Source organism: Pagrus pagrus (genome assembly GCF_965226575.1).
Source record: "Pagrus pagrus genome assembly, chromosome: 6".
Lineage (NCBI taxonomy): Eukaryota > Metazoa > Chordata > Actinopteri > Spariformes > Sparidae > Pagrus > Pagrus pagrus.
In genome coordinates this window covers 19,607,540-19,628,284 of record NC_140190.1, presented here as the reverse complement: position 1 = coordinate 19,628,284, position 20,745 = coordinate 19,607,540, and the positions used below count along the sequence as shown (strand labels likewise).

Here is a 20,745-nt window from a genome sequence, read left to right as displayed (position 1 = left end):
AGCAGACTACGTAGAAGATATCAGCACAGATTCCCGGACCAAATGTATGAAAATGTGATAGCAGCAATTTGTCCTTGGGGAGCTATGTGAGAATTTCAATGGAAACATTTCATTGGTGCTGAGGACTGTGTGTGTGTGTGTGTGTGTGTGTGTGTGTGTGTGTGTGTGTGTGTGTGTGTGTGTGAGCGCGCACACACATGCTCACCTGTGTGAATGAATGAGTATTTGCTTGTATGGGTGGAAGCTAGTGATTATCCGGCTGTCTCAGAGGCACGAGAAGCATAAACATGCACAAATACACACACACGTACACACTCTTTTGTTCAATAGGACGTGGGCTATTGTGCTGCCGGTGCAGCCGGATTGTGTGAGCAGTTACCTCACAGCTCTAATAGCAGGTTTCGGGCAATTTTGTGTGTCAGCATTGGCTGACTCAACAAACAGAGCTCAATCACATGGGAACACAAACCCTTACTGTACACTTACATAATGCTAATGCATACACATTATGCACAATACAATATTTAAACAATAATAACACTAAAACACATACAAATAGAAAATGAGACATGTTATTAGGGCTCACACACACACACACACACACGCACAAATCCTGTTTGTTCACTGGGGGTGTAGCCTAGAAAGAGCTGGAACCGGGCATTGAATAAAAGCCGTGGCTTTTTGAATGGCTGAGCACCACAAGAAAAGGGCTTAGCACCCAGCTTTGCCATTCTGTTTCAATAGCCACTCAGTCTCTCTCACAAACACATGCCCTCTCTCTCTCTGCCTCTCTCTCTCTCTCTCTCTCTCTCTCTCTTCCCCCTACCATTGTTTCTCTTAATACAGTCTCTCCTAATACAGTCATCTGCCAACATATCAGATCACCTTACAATGCACTTCCAGTGCCGCATGTAATGATCGTGTTGAATCTAATTAAAGACGGCTACTTCCTGTTACACCCGGAACAGCTGCCCATGTGTCTGCAGCGAGGGGCAAAGCCCCAATGCGGTCCGCATTTTCCGCATGCCAGTGGCTTCCAATTACTTTAAAACAGTTTAAAAAATACTGCGGTGGTAGAGACCAAAAGTCTTTGAGGTCTGCTTGTTTCTTTTCTGCCTCTCCTCGGAAACTTTCACAGACAGGATAAACAAAAAACAGAACCAAAATAGGAGCTGGGGACTACCCTATTAGCGCGGACTCCGGCTAGACATACTAAAAGAGGTCTTTTGGCTCGTCGAGCAACTGCTGATGATTTATGAAGATGTTTCAGGGTAATTATCAAGTCAATTATCACCGCCAGTCATGTTAATTTCCCAGGTATGCCCTCGTTTACCTATGAGGAGGAGAAAAAAAAGGAAGGGTGGGAAAAAACGAAAGGGAGAAAAACTGGCAGATGGGGAATTTTAGTAGATGAGTAATTACACTCTACCCCCACCACCAGCACACATACACATCATCGCACCCCCACTCCCCTGTCCCCTCTTTTCAAAAGGAAGGATAAGGAGGACCAGGTGACGTGCGAACCCCGCGGGCAGGCTGCTGCTTCTCACACCAGCTCGTTAAGCAGACAGAGGCCTTGTTACAGTTTACCTGCTTGCCCAGTCATTAGCCATTCAGGTCAAAGACTCGGAGAACAAAAGGGAGGTTAGGGCAGTTGAAGTCAGGAATGCAACCCGCCAGGTCAGGGCTCTGCGGGCCTGTGTGACTGAGACACTCTCACACATGCACACACCCTTTCTGTTACGTCTGTGCAAATCCTCATACACAAAGATCACATAAAAGCACCGAGATATCTCTTTCTCCGTACCCTTACGTACAAAGAAGTTGGGGAGCGGCACTTTTTTGTAAAACAATTAAAATTCTAATGTATGCATGCGACATTGGGAATGCAAACAGGAACAGGAACAATGACCCAGATGCACTCACATACCAGATGCTGTGTATATAAAACAGTGGGCAAGGTAAACTGGGCAGGTCAGCTGGTTTTGTCCTTTCTCTTTCCCTCATAAATCCTTCCTTCCTTTCACGTCTGTTCCTCTTTTGTCTCTACCTTTATGACAGTCTCACCTTCACATATACAGCTACCGCTCACATTCTCCTCCATCTTTTCTCCTCTTTAGGTGTGTTTTTGCTGGCTTTAACTTACCAACCAGGAGCTTTGGAGTGAAGTCGTTTAAGTTTCCACCATGCAAAAACCTTGCCAGCAGCGTTGCATGAGATAGCTGGAAACAACCTCTTCCTGTCTGCCTTTTTTCATCCTCTACACTGTGAACAACAGTTAATAGTCTATGATGACAAACAGCTGTGGATTGATTTGAAAAAAAAAGGTTTCATTTTGGGGACGGGGCTTTTATTTAATTTCCGAAAGCGGGTGGTGGCAGACAAATGTGTTTATTTGTTATGTGGCATCATTAACTGAGAGTAAGAGGTGCAGAGGAGAGATCATTACTATTTATGGCTATTTTTTTTTTTTCAATGCCACATACCCACAAATGGCTGGGTGAGATGTTTTGGAGTGGAGGCTCTGTCTCTCACACTATGTGTGTGTCTCTTCCTCTCGACCTCCCCTCGCATCGCTTCCAGAGATTCTCGTCGGACCTGCATTCTTAATCGCCACTGAGTTAATTAATCTCACACTTGGCTGCTGTAATAACTTGACTTGTTAGACCTCCTCTGTGAAAATGGACTTCGCCTCTTTAGCAGCTAAAAGCAGCAGTAATGAACCAGCCAGGAAACAGGCAGAGGGAGTCCGAGTGTCAGGAGCATCCGGAGAAAGCTTCATCCTCGGCCATGTCCGTGCTATTATCTGCTCGACCTTACATTCTACATTTACATTTCAGCCATTTAGCTTACATCCGTGCAAAGTGGCCTCTGTTGAGTGTGGCAGCACCGTTGAACAAGCTCCGGTTTCTAGATTGCCAGCGTTGCAAGGTGATGTGAGAAAATGCAAACATCAGCTACAGCATTCTGACAACAGATGCAACAAAACCTTCATGCAACCCCAGAGAGGTATGATGCAATTTAAAGTAAATAAATAAGAGCCGAGGAGAAGGAGAAGACGTTTCTGGCTTTAAAAGGCACTAGTTCTTCTGCTGCCTCAATAAATTATTACCATTCTTTATATTTTAAGGCATTCGTATAATTATCACAATAAAAAAAAATAAAAAAATCACTGCTGTGAAGATTGGCAGCCGCTAACCTGCCACACAGATTCCAGGAACCTGGCTTTACAACTTTACAGTACACAGGGGGATTAACTTTATGACACAAAACAGTAACGACATTTATACTGCAAACAATACAACTTTATTCTAGTTCCAGGATTTCAACGGCATGATCTCAATACAATGAAGGTTTGTTTTTGGTTCTTATTTTTATGTTTACTCTTAAAAACAAATAAAGTGGGTGGCAGGGGGAAGTAGCAGCCCTTACTTTTTATGGGAAATTTGGTAGCAGCTTTAGGAAACACATTCTGTTCTTTACATATCACTTTTATATGAGAGAAAAGGGGATGGAGAAAGAGAGGGTGTAAACTGTGGATGAAGATAGAGTGGGGAAAGTTACAGCAAGACCTGAGCCATTAGCATCCACATGCTACCTGTTCTCAGCCCAGCTGAGCGTTATCCGGTCAGTCTCACGGTCAGGGACTGGTGAGGTCCCAAACCTTATTACATATTAATGTATTTAACCTATGGAGAAACCACTCGATAGAAAGACACTGCACAGAGTCCTGGCGCTGGGCAATTAAAAGAAATTGACGGATGGACAGACAGACATCCAAGGCTGCTGGGGTCCATATGGCATGGGGCTTTCAGAGGCCCACTTCAATTACATAAAGACCTCTGTGCATTGGCATGACACACAGAGGGCCCCAGACTGCAACACCAGAGAAAGACCGAATAAACCATACAGTGGTTAGTAACACACTGACAGCACAGACTGGCAAGGACACTGGTCCCAAAATGCAGAGGCTTCACACTTGCACACACAGCACAGACAAAGTGAGCGGCCTGTCTTCCTCTAACACACATACACAAACAGAAACCCCTCCTGTCATCGTCCTAGTAAGATGGATGTGTAAATAATCGCACCATGATTACAGAACCACTTGCATCACCGATCCACACTCAAGGACCCGCACACACTTCAGCGAGTCTGCTAAACCCAAGCCAGCTGACTGGTCTAGAGAGTTTTATGCCTCGAATCCTCTTTCATCTGAAGGTGTCCTGTTGTCCTTAAAGCACCCAAACAGCAGCATAAATCTACAGGAAAGAAGCTGATCGTACATCAGGACAAGGGAGGAGGAGAGGGACGCTATCTAAACAAGAAGTGAGGCAGGTTGAAGCTTGATGGTTTTGCTGACTGATGTGGATGACAAATGAGATCAGGGAGGGAACAGGAAGCTCTAGGTTAAATATCTTTCCTCTTCAAGCTTGTTTTTTCTCTGTGGAAGATACATGGCATAGATATTTTTCATTTTGTCATCTGTTTATCTCTCCATCCGTCTGTCTTTCTCTTGGGATATGTAGGAGGAATATGTGCTACCCTGGCTAATGTATTATTCACCCTTCATTGATGTGTAACTAAAGCTGGCAGTTTGGAGGGAGCGGAGTGTCACCAATTACCCCCACACCACCAAGACCTACACACACGCACACACACACACACACTGTAGCTCTAGCCACAAGGCCGCCAGGCACCCATTGATTTATCTGCTGACGCACAGTGCATGTCTGAACGCATACATACACACACATACATTTTCCTGTATCTAAAACATGGATTTCCAACTTAAATGGATGTGCATCTGTGTGTATATGTATGTGCAGGGACACAGAAGGTCATTTGGGAATTTCAGCAGGACGGTAGAGGTATTATAGAAATGCTACATTATCACCAGAAAACACCAGCAGCTATGCGCATGTGTGTGTGCGCATACGTTATTATTCTTGTGTGTCAAACATCCTAGAATGCAGGGCCTGATGCCTCGGGAGAAACGGGAAAATAAACTGAAATGATCTTTCTATATAAAGAAGGGAAAGATCTAAAGTAGATCTAAAGGACAACATTTGTGTTAATACATTTGCAGAGGTTTAAAAGGTCAGATTATTGAGACAGGTACTAGTCAGTTTTTACATTAACCTTTTACTGTTGGCAGCCTTCTCAGTTTTAAAAATAATATTACCCGGATAACTGACTACCAGAGACGCTGAAGGCTCAAACTGTGCCAAACTCATGACTGTAAAAAGTATACATGGGCTCAGGGACGCTTACTAAATTGGTTGATGGTGAACATTTGCAAATGATTCCATTCTGTTTTTGTTTATGTCGTACACAGTGCCAACTTTTTTGGATTTAGGCTATAAAAACAAGGAAATTAAAGTTCCTGGAGAAAGATAGCAAATGGTGTGGTTGTCAGGTACTGACGCTTTGGGTTGGCATCTGACCTGAGCAGCCAACCCAAAGTGTCAGTATCTGACAACTGGGGACGAGACTTAACGATCAACCATCTCTCTCTAGAAGGTTTGCATTAAATCAGAATAAAGATAAGTAAAAGCAAACAGAAGTATTCTGTGAATACAAGTGGCTAAAAAATAGGTGTTTATATAAATATGTATAGAAAGCAACAATGACTAACAACATGAAACAAGTAACTTCTCTAATTCCCTTTTCTAACAAATACGCAGCAAATGGACATCTATGTGTACATGCATACAACCAAGAGAATCTTGTTTTGCACCAGGGCTGCCCAAGAGAAACAATGGTTAACTTTTTCATAGCTCACCCAGAAGTTTCCCCCACCTACCCACCTGCCTTACTGTGATCCTTATAACACAGCCTCTGGCAAACTTAGCTAGTTAAAAAATAACAATCCCAATGTTTATGCCTAAGCTCACCCATTAGCACGAGTGTTCAGCTGGGTTCAGTTCTGTTGTGGCCTGTGGCGATTCAATCTGAAGGGAATAAACAACAACGGGGTGCAAGTTTGTTTTCTCTCCCCAACCGGAGACCTGGGAAATGAGATGTACCAAAAATATCAGTATGTTTCCATCCAGCTCATATGTGTTCCATCTTCCTTCCACACACACACAAACACATGAGCCAGACCTCTTGGTGGTCCAAGTGAGCTAGGTGGGGTTGGTAGTGCTCCAACCACAGGGTGTGGATCAGCACTGACCTGATTAGTCATCGGACCTGACCCTGAACCAGCCTAAGTGGGTAGAATACAAATGAATCCCCAGGGCCGCTGGCCAGTAAACCTGACTCTGGACCAGTGTTTATGGGATTCAGACCGCACCAAAGAAGGCCACAGTGGATGGGCTCTCTGACCCTGAACAGTGACTTCATTTAAAGGAAGGGAGAAAAGGCTGTTGGGCAGGGTGTTTGCAGGATTGGTAGTTTCAGTAATTATAAGATTGGGGTTATGGTAACGATGCCTACTGGCATATTTCAATCAAAAAGGTGTTATGAAGTCAACAGTGCACATCTGTTGTTTTTCCCTGCTTGCAACAAGCCCCTGTTTAAGAGAGGATACACATATCAATAAATCATGGCAGAGTTAAATCTGCAAAGCCCTTGCTGCTCTGGGAAAGTGTTAATATTTCACCAACGTGAAGCCCTCCTGTTCTGTTCCTTCAGGTTTTCTTCCATATCTAATGACTGTCGAGGCTCAACACATCCGGGCTGCTCTATTCTTGGGTTAATGAACAGGTGAGGAATTGCTAAAACAGACGGAGATGGAAAATTGATTTTTTTAAGTGTTGCCTCATTATCCCATGTGGTCCACTTTATCCAGTACCCACAGAAACACAACACCAGACAACGCGGGTTGTGTAACGTCAAGGTCATATGGGTGTTATGGTCCCGCGTGTGCATTGACAGGACGGGGGGTCGGCAGTCTGGATTGAGATTGTATGGATTGTCTGGAAGCAGGGCCATTAGTGAGGGACTAATTAGGGGAGACCAAGTGGTCTCCAGTACCGGTCGAAGCCAAGATTCATAAATAAGTAAGTGCAGGGGCAGCTTGGTCGCTTAATTAACAAAGCGTGAAAAAAGGGCGTGAATCCCAGGAGGCACAAACCCAATCTGGCTGTAAGGATTGGCTGTGGGCAGCGATCCTGTCTATCTTGGTGGCATTGATTGATGGCAAGCCAAATTGAATCTCTAATCATCACCACCTTTTTATATCTGCCCCCCTGGGGATTTACAGAGGCCAAAAGTGGCACAGGGGGGAATGCTTTTGTATCCCTTTCCTGACACTAGTGGCATAAACATTGCAACCCCCACAACCTCTCTCTCCTGCTCACTTGACCATCACCATCTGGCCAGGGGTTATCTGACCCCCGTGTGTGTTCTCGCTCACACTTTCATGTCTCTGCCGATTGTTTTCACACTCTAAGCTGTATGGCTGTGGTATTTAAAACCCAGACACCTCACACGACTCCCACTTAGACACCCTCTGTCACCTAAAGCAACGTATTGCATTACAAACCGCTGAGGCACTCCTGTTTTTCTTTTTTGCAGACGTTCCTCCTGCACTAATCCTTTTTTGTCCGAGCTGACAAGGAAGGAACATGTTTTGTGGAGAGAGCCATGGGCGACAGCGACATGTTGAAAGAAAAGTGCATGTCAGACCTGTCATGTAAAGAAGCAATTTCGGTCAGTGGAGTGAAGGGAGATGACATGCATTCGCCATGCCTTTTAAGCTGTAGACTTCCCTCCCTCCATTCACAATAGGGCAAGTCATCTTGCCAGTCAAGACCTTATCAAGTAGTAGACAACAACAAAGGGGCTCTGAGCAGTAAATAGCATCTGTCCCCCAGCTCCTTACTGTCACTGTTGGGATTTTGATATCACAAGGACGTGAGATAACAGGCGAAGGAAAATAATACTGCAATTAGGATCTACTGTAACTGTGATAAGCCGGGGTCACAGAAGACAGAAGTGAAGAGGGGCAGCGGGCAGAACGATGGACTAAAAGGATGGGATGAAAGAAGAAAAGGAGGAGAATGACAGTTAAAGAGAGGTGGCGGAGAGATCATAGGCTGAGAGCAAGGCTGGGAAAGCGACAAGGCCAAGGAGAGTGACAGGGAGGTAAAGAAAGGGAAGGTAAACAGAATATAAAAGGAGGCTTTGTCTGCAGAGGATTTTGCTTAATTCCCACCTTTTTTTTGGGTGGAAAGCCCTGTACCTTTCTGTTTTTCTTCTTTGGCAGGCCAGAGCGCCAAGCTGTCTGGCTGGCACAATGCATACAGGGGACCTTGAAGTTGGTAGTACCTGATTAACTTGTGCTCAACCACCACAGCAGTTATACAACCTCGGACTTCCTCTAATCAAATGGCAGTAAAATATATTGCTCCATATAAATCACAGACCATCTGAAACGAAGGTAAACGTTGCCACTCTATAAAAAGAAACCAAATGTTGAATAATGACACCATGCTTTGTTCCTGTTGATAACCTACTTTAACAAGCCTTTGAATATCTCAGACATTCAACCATGAGGAGGTGATAAAACCACAATGCCCGCCGATAGGTTAAGTTTCCCATCACGGCTCATATGAAATTTGTGTTTACTCGGAGAGAGCGAGTCTGCCTTTGCTTCAGCTCTAATTATTTCATTCCATCTGCCGTTGACTCACCCATTCTGACACTATCGGAGATTGCATCTTGAAATCGTCACACAATGTTTCCATTGATCGGCGACGGCTTGCTTGTCAGATTCATTTAAAAAAAAACGCTGGCAGATTCTTCCCAGACTTCATCAAAGCCGAGACCTTTCATCTGGGACCCGTGGAAGTGTATGTGTGAGCAAGGTACAGGAGGTAAAAGATAGCGAAAGGTGGAAAGCAATGGCAGGCGCGATCCTGTATCTGGGAGGAAGCTGCATGATGTGAAAGGTTGGTGGAAAGTGTCCAAGTCAGGAGATTACACTTTCAGATCAGAACCTACTGCTGCTCTGTTCCTCAGCTCCTCACAGTACTTCCTGTTCTTCTTCCGCCTCCTACCAGTCATCCTCCCCTCCTTCCCCTCCAACCTTTGCATAATTGACCTTGGCTCCTCTCTGCAACCTCTGTCCTGCATAGTTGCTTCTCTCAACACCTTTTGAAATGAAGTGGCTGGCCAATAAACAGAACTAAGTGGCTTCTGAAAATGAAAACCCTCTCTCACTCACTTTGCATGGCCTCTCACACACACACACGCTCCAGCTCCAACTTTGAGGGGCTTTAATAACTGATAACCTTTCTGACTTTGACTTGGTAGGTGGGGGAGAGGAACATGGCGAGAGTTGGACCCACAGTACACATTGCTCACCTAGCCAAGCTAGAGGCGCCAGAGTAGGGCGGGGCAGTTTATACCTCATGGCAAGGAAGGGGGCATCCCTGGAAGGGAATGAGCTTGCGCCTGGCTGAAATCCACCACCTATGGCTATGTCCAGCCTTCCTGTGATGTTCGAATCCGCAGTGCTACAACGCTAGTCTCGCAGAGGTAAAAGGAAGGTCAGAGACCATGTATAAACTCTGGGAGAAGACGTCTTGCCTTCTTGATCTTTTTTTAATCTCTTCGCTCTCTTTCATTTCACACATACACACTGCTACACACCATCAAAACACCATATTTCTGGGGAACCAAAGCGGATAAGAAATGAGGAGTCTTTGAACTGCCTGGATGTTTCAAGCCCCTTCTTTTCCTCTCGATCTCTGAGCTCCCCTGCTGCTCTGTTGGGACGGGCAGAGAGGGGGCTGATCGATGGGGTCTGACAGCAATGAAATGAATGGAACCAGCTGATTGATTCATTAGCAGAGGAGCCAGTGGATGTGGATGCGGGCTCTGACCCTAAGAAGCGGGTGGGTGCGTGGGCGGGGCCTGTGTGCATGTGTATCAGGCGGAGGTAATGCGTGCATGCGTGTGTATGGACGTGTGATTAAGCAACTGTCACCGTTCATGTGTGTTAAGTGCGTGTGTGTGCGTGTGAGCCGAGAGGTCAGAAAGGACTTCCATAGGGTGTGAGAGGGGAAAGGGAAGCTGTTTATGGCCTGACTTGGCACAGAGGGGGGGGGTCAGCCTATATTGTCAAGAGCTTTCATCTGGCTCATTGCAATTAGTCTTTCACAGCGCTTGTTGCCAAATCCCTGTTAAAATCACAGCTTACAACCGCCATGTCACACAGGCACTCAAACACTGAATATACTTTTGAAAGTGCATGATATATGTAAATTGAATGTATTTATTCACAGTCGAGTTTGCTGTGGAGTAAAAGGATGCTCTGTAAAATGTAAATAAAACAGAAGGCGATGATTCGTAAATGAAGTGTCCCCAAGCTCATGTAGTTATATCCTTTATACAATCGCGTGTTTGACAAACGCACCCAATCATGACGTAGATTATTCAATAACCTTCCCAGTCTTTTGTTGACCCCGTCCCGGCTTGTTTGAAATGTGTTGCTGGCATATAAAGCATAGATTTACAAAAAAAATCAATGAGGTTTAAAAGGTAAAACTTCAAATGTATCGTCTTTCGGCTGTTTTCATTTCAGTATATGTCAAAACAGATAAGCATATTACCGCATCCTGTTTTACTTTTTACTTTTCACAGCGTCCCAACTTTTTTAGGGTGTGTGTGGACATGATACAACGTTCCTTTTTGAAATAAAACTTCAATAAAAAAAACATAGTCCTCTCAACCAGTTGCAGTAGATTACATCTTACTATCAGAAGGCAGAAATGTGTTACGAAAACAGACCTTCAAAAAAAAATGCTCTGTTAACTGACTGAAGCTGGTGGCAAGCCCACAGGGTGGCCTCCCTTCCCTTCTTCTGTCTGCTGTTGAAAACATGAGTGTGTCTGTGCCACACTTACATAGACTTTATAGCTCTCTGCCATCTACCAAATGGACAGGTGTTACGGCTGTCTGAGGAACTAAAGACCACAAGCAACACCTCCACATTTGTTAGATTGCCCCTATTAAAGGCTTGCTTTAATAATAGCCAGCCAGACTTCTTGACCTTTCTTTCACTGCCCTCTAAATATTGCACTCACTTAGACGTTAAAGTCTTTGTGTCACTGGAACTCCATTTCAATTTGAGCCGAGGTTAAATAAATGCTTGCCTACAGCTGGCGGTGCATCCAGGAGGCCGCAGTGTGGAACCATGGGGATTATGTAAATATCTTGACAAAAGGTCACGTGTGACTGCTGCCGCTGCCACTGAAATGTGTCGGATTCAGCGAGCGTGAGCTGTACAGTAGAGAGCGCGCTGGAGACGCTGAGAGTGAACGTGGTGCACTGTTGATGAGAGAGCAGGGGTCTGGTTGAACCTGCTGCTGTTCTCAAGAACACAAAAAGGGGAAAAAAGGAGAAATGTTTAATGGAAGTGGGGAGCCCTCGTCCTGCCTGCGGGGCTTTTGAAGTGTAGATGAAGTGCAGGTGGTGAGTGTTTTTGACATCAAGGATGAGAAGTGGGGCAGAATAAGGGGTAATGGTGGCCTGCTGCAACGCTGCACTCAACGAGACCCCTTACCAAGTAAAATATACACCGCTCATCCACTCTTCTTCACGCACATGCATTACGGTTAATTACAATGGACATTTGAGCCCATCGCATCAGGCGTGACTCCAGCTTTTCCCTTGAAGCCGTTCCTATCATCACACAAAGTATAAGTACTGTTTGGAAATTAGCAAAAGCTGTTACTCTTGAAGGGAACAAGGCCTGGAGCTCGGCCCTCAAAAAGTCCCACCATCAACCACCCTAAGGTTAAACTCAACAAAGAATTTTCCCCCCATCTGTCCTTTCTTTTTCCAGTTGAGACTGGAACCAGGTGATGTGGCCTTCCTCCCCCTTCATGGCGCGCGGTTTTACAGCGGCGTCGACTCTCCAGACAGATGTAACTGTTCATTTTTTAAAGACAAATATCAAAGATCTCTTTCTGCTCCATCGGCAAAATTTGTTACAAGAGTCTGTAGCTTGTAAAGAAATGATTGGAGGAGGCCTCGCTGCTGAGAGAAGTCTACCCCCCCAAACTCCACCCTGACTTCCTTGGAATATCCCTGCCTCCATAATGGCCACCGCATGTCCATACAGACGCTTAGTCTTCTCCCATAAGCTCTCCAGGTCCTATGTGTAAATAGCAGAACTGCCCTCGCGTGCAGGCGGTCCACGCTGACGAAAAGAAGTCAAGCGCACATCTCTGACCCGGTCTCCAGCTGTGCCTTTGACCCGGTCTGTTTGTGCGAGTGTTTATGTGTGTCGACGAGCCGTGGAAAGTCGCAAAGACGCTCCCTCTGAATGTACACATTCTCTGTCAGTGTATTTTTATTCGCCACTGGAAAAGAATAACCCCTGGAGCTTGATTGTGTTAGGACAGCTATTGTTGAGAAGGAACAAGACCGGCCTTGGGGAGTAAGTAAGTAAGCCCCCTTCCAAATTCATCCAAAAAGACCCCCATGTGACCTCTGGATCGGGGTCACAGGACGTGGGTTGAGAGTGGGTGGAAAGCACAGCAGGTCCTAACTCACTTATAACTCGGATATTTTGACACATGGTGATTCCAGCTAGCACTTTATGGACATCCGGCGCCGACAGGACCTATAAAACGCCAACTCTGATGGCCGTTAATATTATGTCAAACATTTCATCAGCATTGTGAAAGCCATTAATATAGTTCAGTGAGGAACATCTCTGCCACACATGCACACACGCCGTTAAACTTTCATACGCTGTGCTTTCCCATCACAAAACTGAACTCTCTGAAGAAGTTTTTTGTCTTCTATCTTGTGCAGGGAATATAATCACAATAACATTTTATTTTGGGGGCATTTAAGCATTCACGAGAAAAGGTTTGAAGTTAAGTTTCAGCTGAACCTTAGTTCTTATTAATGACAAGGGCGAATAAAAAGGGTTGTGTCTCCATCTGTCTACGCTTCCATTGCATGACTTTATTTTTAATTCAGTCCACCCCTGACATACTGTACAACCCTCGTAACCTCCCAAACACACATTATACACACTCCTTCCCTCTGGATGCACCACCCATTTTGCACTCCCTGCGAGTGAAAAACCCTCTCCCTCGCTCCCTCATTGTGTCTCTCTCCCTGTGTCTGTGTGTCTCTGCCTTGTTCTGCTCGGCTGACTGCAGACACCAGCAGTGTGTCTGTGCAGTGGGCAGGCCCAGACACATTCGCCCTCCTCTGCTCGCTCTCGACAGTGGGTGTCAAAGACCTGCCATCCCACAAGGCCCCTCTGTCGGATGGACTGCAGCACGCAAATGCCATGTAGGAAAAGAGCCGTACACACACGGGGCCGCGTACACGCAGCAAACGGCTTTGGAAATTGTCCAGGAAATATGCTGCGAATATCCTTCTCTCGTGAAGCTGGTTTACTGATCACTTCGGCTTGTTTCACAAACACAGATATTTAACTTTAAAGCAATCACAACGATAACGTTAAGGCAGGTGGGACCCATTTTAGCACTACACACAACTATATTAGCAGCTAGTGGCTACATGCAGACGTAGCCTTTGACATTTATATCAAAATATTTATATGAGCAGAAAAAGATTGTGGGATTTATCACTGTAAACTAACTCATAACCTACACTGTAATAACAATATGCTCACACTTCTCTGACATCATTTTTTTGCTGGTTGTATATTCTGCCTCTGTGGAGAGTGTTGTGTAAGCTTGAAGAGCTAAGATAGAAACTGCCTTCATGTTGCAAAGCCCTAAGCAAATGCAGCAAAAACTGACACGACTTGACAACATCCCCGATATCACATTTTGTCTCATCGTCCACAGAATCAACACTGAGTCCCCGCTGCCTTCTTTTCACCGGTCATCCTGCCCTGTCCACTTCCTGCCGTGTGAAGGCCCCAGCAGGCCTGACACGGCTGTTGCTTGCCTACATGTGAAATTCCAGCTCGGTGAATCTCTCCGAGCCGCCACATGAGCCATGAACCATCAGTCGGTGCACATGAGCGCTCCCGCAGGCCCGTTGCATCTGTAAAGTCTGTCAACTCGGCTGCTCCCCGGGTCTCTGATCCAAATCTGCCCCGTAGCCCAACCACCACCTCGCTCGCCCCCACCCCCAAACCATCCTACCCCAACTCTCCAACACGTCGTCATCCGCTCCCCCCTTTTTCCTGAGCGCCTTACGCCAATCTGGACCTAAGTCACTGTACATCTGTTCAAAATGGCCGCTGCCTTGTATGTGACCTACCAATTGACTGGGTTGTCTGCTGAGGTCAAAATACCAGGATACTGCTGAGGGTGATGGGCTGATACTGTTGCTGTCTCTCATTACTTTATGGGTTAGTTTACTCTTTTAAACGAGCGTGTGTCTGTGAAAACCAATCAATCGAACCCCACTGCTTTGCCATTTTGTTACTCTGAAGCATAATTAGAGATTGAAATACACTTCCTAAAGGGAAGTACAGCCAAAATGACTTCTTCATTATTCTATTTTTTCAAATTTTATTCAATAGGGACAATGCCATTGGGCTTTTCCAGCATAGAAAGATAAATACATGTAAATTGAGTTGACTAATAATAATAATAATAATAATAATCCAGTAAATCTACATTCATGTAAATGTGTTTTATATTTCTTATGAATTACTTACAATTCTCTGCTAATAAAAAAAACATTCTTTAAAGCGATTTTATTTATTATAAACCTCAAATTGTACATGTAGATAATAATAATAATAATAATAATAATAATAATAACAATAATAATAATAATAATAATATTCTCATTGTTGGTGTTATGATTTTGGTTATTATTGCCCTTAATCCTTTGTTAGTCATTTATACAGAATTATTATTTTATTATTATTATTATTGTTATAATTATTATTATTGTAAAGACAGAAAGCCGTTGTGCCCAGTGCGCATTCCTGGCTTTTTTTGCACACAAGGCGAAGTCATTCTTCACAGAGTCCATTGATTCCGGACGCATTGATGAATATCCTTATGAATCGGTAATTGCCTCCAGCCAGAAGACAGCGAGGCAGCCTCTCACATCCAACCTGATTCCGCGGTTTTAAAAGGCTGAGCAGCGCTGATTCGCTGGATCAATAAAACAGCTTCAGTTGACACTTTAAACACTCTGAGTGTTGCGTGTGCGTCGCCTCGTCTGTTTACATCGCTGCCAACGCTATTGAAAATGTGTTTATTTGTTTTATAGGCCTGCTTTTAATGAAAATAAATTAATTATTAAAGATGTAACGAAGAGATAGATAGATAGATAGATAGATAGATAGATAGATAGGTAGAAGTCCTTTGTCATTCTGCTGACCTCCTCGTTTCCTCTGAGAATGATTCATTAGCAGAATTGCCACACTGACTTTGCTTTTATTTTGCAAATGCCACTCGGGCCTGAATGCTCTGAGTGATGGCCGCCATAGAGCCACTAATAGTTCCCTTTGTCGCTTCAATTGTGACCCTAAATACATTTGTTCAGTGGAGGAGCTCCTGGAGTAAAGTTTAACATAGCAGCTTAACAGTGAGTCCTGTTCAGGCCACACACACACACACACACACACACACACACACACTGATGCTGCGCCCTTAAATGAAGCCTGGTGCACGAGGGGCCTTCGCACAGCAAGTGCGCCGGACAAAATGGCCTCATTACTCCTTTTAGCGAGCAAGTTAATCAAGTTTTAGCCAGGCGCAGCCCTTTAAAACCTCTAAAAAAAATAAAAAATTGGATTATGCGCTTTTATTAACATCAAAGGGAATAAATATCAGTCAAGCTGCCACACGTACTCGCTTTTTCTTTCTCATTCCAAGTATCCCAAAAACACTTTGAGTGTTTAGAAGTATTTCCTTAAAGTAAAACGTCAAATCACCTCGCGTACAATTTAGTTTGCGCACGTTTTGTATTTGTGGGAATAGATTTTTACGCGTATTTTCGAGATTTCCTCTCCGGCAGATGTCTTGGTGTGTTATTCTTCATCAGATAGATTATTTTTGCGCTTCTATTCTGAAACTAACACTTACTGTTTTTGTAAGAGGGTTTTTGCCTGACTGGAAATAACTTACACAGTCCATTCCCTCACTTTTTTAATTTTTTCGTATGGTTTCCCACTGCCTCACTGTGTGATAATATATGTGTAATAAAATAATGATGCGGGCGAGGGGACCTCCTGTGCTAAATAAAGACCGGGGGAGAATACAAATGTTAGGTGAGAAATGTGCCAACAGCGAACAGGCGCAGGGAAGCTCCTGTGGAGGTGTGATCTCACCCACGTAAAAAACATAAACATGTGCGCTTCAAAGGTCCCGTTTGTGCGTAATCACGCCACGGAACACAGCGCCATAAACAGAGGGGAAAAAACATGGATGGTGAGGGGGGAACCCTGAGCTGCGACCATAAAAGCCCGTTTGTCTTAGTTCAGAGAGACGAGCTGTTCAGCTGGAGGCTGCAGAGATCATGAGTTGGACGTTTTTGTCTTTAAACATACAAATAAAACGTTTTCAAATGTGTCCCGAGCAAGTGTGTTCATCTGATACTCGCTCTAACGCTTCCAGCGCTGAAAAGGTAAAGATAATAAACAGTAATATTATTTCAGCATCATATAAACTCGAATCAGCTCAGATGATAAAAAAATGCATGGAAGTCTGGCCCCCAGTGTCACCGTGTTCATGCCTCTTATTCCTGCGCTCCCTCCCCACATCACAAGTAATTCACACCGAGGGCTAACCACGCCGCCTGCGCGCTGCACAGACTGTCATCGACGCAATTTGTCTCCTCAGCGCACTGATAGCAGCTTTAAGTTCAACAGTCAAGGCCTCTGTCACCCACCCCCGCCGCCGAGGCCACCGACCAGGCTGACCTCGCCACCACCGCGAGGATCAGCGTCTAATTTTGACGAAACACATAATTAATTTCACTTTATAACGAGGACGGAAAATAACTGAAGTGGAATTAAGAGGTCGTGCTCCTCAGACAATTACAACATCTGAATGTTGAGACTCCCGAAGAGGAGCTATCGAATTAAAAGAGAGGAGCCATTAAACAAGCATTATGGCAGGGACGTCTAATCCTGCGCACAGCGACTGGTCACTCCTTTGTGGACCTCGCTGCAGTCAGTTAAATGTGGTGAAGTGTGTGAACAGATTCAGATTATCGTTGGGCAGTGATGTCTGCAGCCACTGTGTGTGTAATAGACCATAATTAATTAATAAAAAGCACAAAAAAAAAATACGAGATTGAAGAGGAGAGGGGGAAAAAAAGAGGGAGGAAAAGAGAAAGAAAAGAAAACATGAATTCATTAAGAGCCTCTCCCCGGCCTGTGTGACCCCGGGACCCGGGGAGGCGCACAGTGAAACTTCCCCACCAGGCCGCTTGTTTCTCCCTAAATCGCCATAAAGCCAGATATCCCTGAAAGAAGTCCCAGCAGCGGCCATAAATCATCCGGCTGTATTAAAAGCTTTGGTGAACCCCCAGCCAGGTCAGTCGGGTACAATTTATGGCATCACTTACGTAGGGAAAAGATTGTTCTAACGAAATACATCAACTTCAGGTCTGCGCGCAGCCACCTCGCTAATACTGTCGAGAAAACACAGAGCTCTCCTCCCCTGCCTCTGCCTCTCTACCTCTCTCTTACTCCATTTTCCTCCCCTTCTCTCTCTCCCTCTCTGTGTGCGTCTACCTCTGGAGCCCCCCAACTCCTGCACAACAAGAATCCACTCATCCATTCAAGCCATGTGTTTTAAGTCAGTGGTTCCCAACTGGGGTCCGGTGACCTACAGGGTCACTGCGAGGGGTCCGGGGGGGTCCCCAGGAAAAATAAAGCACTACAGTTTCAAAAATATTTTTTGTTTAGAAGCTTTACTCTCAAAAACTGCACTTCTAGCCAAACACGCAGAGAGTGGGACGTTAATTAATTCAGTAATTTTTATGAAAAACTCTATTTGAGTGAGATATTGAGTGTTGGAGTAACTTCTGCGCCGTGCCTCTTGTTATAACTCGCCCCGGCCGCTCTGTTATTCCGAGGTGCCAATAAAACAACAAACCTCATCAGATAAGATTCACTGTATTTTCATGTGGCACTTTCTTCTTTGTGCGCCTGGTGCTGGCAGGAGGAAGCTGACTGTAGTGTGAAAAGCAATTTAGTCGGAATGGTGATTTCATGACGAGTTAAAGCAGCAGTGTTATCTTCTCTCGGCGCCCGTACGGAGGTTTCTCTCAAATTAGGGTCACGACACTGAAAGTGAGTTGAGAAGTTTGAATAAAACGCACTCAGACTGGTGTCGTGCCAGGCGGCAAAACACACTGAGTGTTCTTTAAACGATTTAATTTGGTGTCTAATAAGACACGCCATCTTCTATTGGAGTGAAACGAAAAGGGAAAATGACGTTTCCTTGTGTTGTTTCAGCTGTATCTCTGTATTTACTGTATATAATCAGTCTATCCACTGTTTGTGACTGTTTCCCTTTTATTTCGATTCACTGACGTCACCTAGAAAATTGTCAGGCAAAGTTAAACTGGACTTGAAGTAAACAATTAGTACTTTTAACTCTATGACAGGCGTGCTTCACTCGTTTCACATATAAAAAGAAATAAATAAATAAACTTCAGTCATCTTGCGGACAGGTCGAGAAACAAGCTGGGAGAGAGAGAGGCGTTCACTGAGCCAGTGGCCCACTGTCCTACTTTCCAACTGGCATCACAAACCAACCGGGAGCCTCGCCTGGGCTCCAGCACTCAGAGTTCAAGCTCTAGGCCCCTTTCAACCTTATTTCCACTATTCCCTATTCTTATTCTCCCCCCGAATAAAGCAGAGCAGAGCGAGGCATTTCAAAATATAGGAAAGGGATAACAGAAGAGTGGGACACACAAACAGCTAGAATTTCCCATCGATTTTACGCACGGCAAACATCAACACTCGGCTCACACAGATGGCTTTGTTATTGCAGGCGACTGCATAAAATATGAGTAATCGATAGATGCCACGTTGAGAGAAAAAATAAAAACATTCACGAAAGTAAAAAATGAAATATCTAAAGTGATAAATTCACGTCAGATCATTCGACTTTATTAAATAAATGAGGTTTTGCGTTTCAAAGCAATTTAGTGTCAATTTGAAAAATCATACCGCAGCTTTTCCAAATCAGTTCAGCATTAAAATCTACTTTTATCGTATTTTTTTAAGGGCACACTTTGACCTCACACCGACAGTCCTCATGTCAAAAGGCCACACACTCGCACAGCCCTGAAATACACGCCGCCGACCCGAGGGAAAGTGTCTGGGGGGGCTCGGAGCCGCGACTCCCCGGTGAGCTTCAGTGTGGCGCTAATTTCGTTTAAGCGACGAAGAAAGCACCAGCAGCCGGCGATAGCTGATCCAACAAAAAGGAATACACAACTACCATTGAAATGGATGAGCTTTTCGTTGGACGCGCATAACAATTGCGTGCTGAAACCTGCGCCGGCCACAGCGCTGACTCTGCTGCGTAAAGCCAATAATGCCATTAGTGAGCCCTAAAAAAGAAGACAGATGGCCACTTTGTAGATGAAACGTCAGTTTTAACTCGGGGGGTGACAGCGAATGAAGAATCTGGGTGCACAGGAGCCTCACCCGCTGCGGCGCCCAGCCTCTGAGAGGCAATGGGTGCTGGCTCGCTGGGTATGAAGGGGGATAGGCTTCAGGCATCGCAACAACAACTGAAGATGGGATTTTCTTACCTTCAACGGCGGACACCATGGGCAGCAAGAGGCTGCATAAAAGCAGAAAGTAATCCATTGTCATAAAGCAGTCAGGTTGGACATGTAAATAGACCCACGAGAGAGAGAGAGAGGAGGGAATACAATCCTGGGTGATCCGACGCTCCGCGCACCCAGTCCCGTCCCAGTCCCTGTCCCAGTCCCAGCTGTGTCAAGCCTCCAGGAACACAGTTACCCCCATTCACCAAAACACGTAGAGGTGAGATCGGGGGAAGTAAGACCCTTGGTGGAAAACGTGTGAATACAGCAGCCCTTCTCCCTTTTCACTGATCTCCAACGTGCCTTGTTAAACCAGAGAAAAGGCGACGGGCGCAAGTCTCCCGGTCCCTTCCCCTCGCATGGAGCAAATCAGCTGAAAACAGGTAGTCCAGTCCGCGGTCACCATCCGGAGGATATTTCCAGTGATATTTCGCTGAGAGTCAATGGAATAAAAGCAATAAACAGCCTTCTGGGGGAGATCCGAAGACTTTTTTCTCTGTGGTCAGAGGAGCAGAGGCAGAGATAGCCGCACTTGTGTCACAACCATGGTGTATTAGTCCCAGCTAGGCATGTGCACGCTCACATGCGTCCCCGGTCGAGTGGTATTCCTGTAAAGACACAGCCGCGCGGTTTGTAGATATTTTATTCCCTGAGCGAATTTATCAGCTTTGGCTGCTGCGTGGAAAGTGTCTTCGCAAGGCAAGGCTTGTGCTGGAATGAGGCACACGGCTGTGGAGAGGAATAACGGGAGAGTGGAGGGAGGGAGGGAGAGAGGGAGGGAGAGAGAGAGAGAGAGAGAGAGACCAGGGGGGCACCAGCAGGAGGAGGGGTTACGGTTAAAGCAGCTGCATTGAAGAAAAAAATGTCTACCTTGCCAATCATCGAGTCTCATATTTATAATCTGAATGACATCTTTGTCTGATTTGAACCATGTTTTTAAAGCATTTGTGATATTTGTACATCTTCTTCCCAGCGCTGTCTTTGTTCCCCACATCTCCACAGCGACATGCCAAACGATCCTCCCCTCAGACACTT

General features: G+C 45.2%; 1 protein-coding gene across 12 annotated transcripts in view; it reads right to left on the bottom strand.

Moving 5' to 3' along the window:
* Window positions 1-20,425, bottom strand: part of ephb3b (eph receptor B3b) — a 60,994-nt gene extending 40,569 nt beyond the window's left edge. For all 12 annotated transcript variants that reach the window (XM_084354738.1, XM_084354744.1, XM_084354748.1 and 9 more), the window contains exon 1: window positions 19,693-20,425. In XM_084354738.1, the coding sequence (XP_084210864.1) occupies window positions 19,693-19,756 (64 nt within the window). In that variant the 5' untranslated portion in view covers window positions 19,757-20,425. The remainder of the gene's footprint in view (window positions 1-19,692) is intronic.
* Window positions 20,426-20,745: the final 320 nt, after the last annotated feature.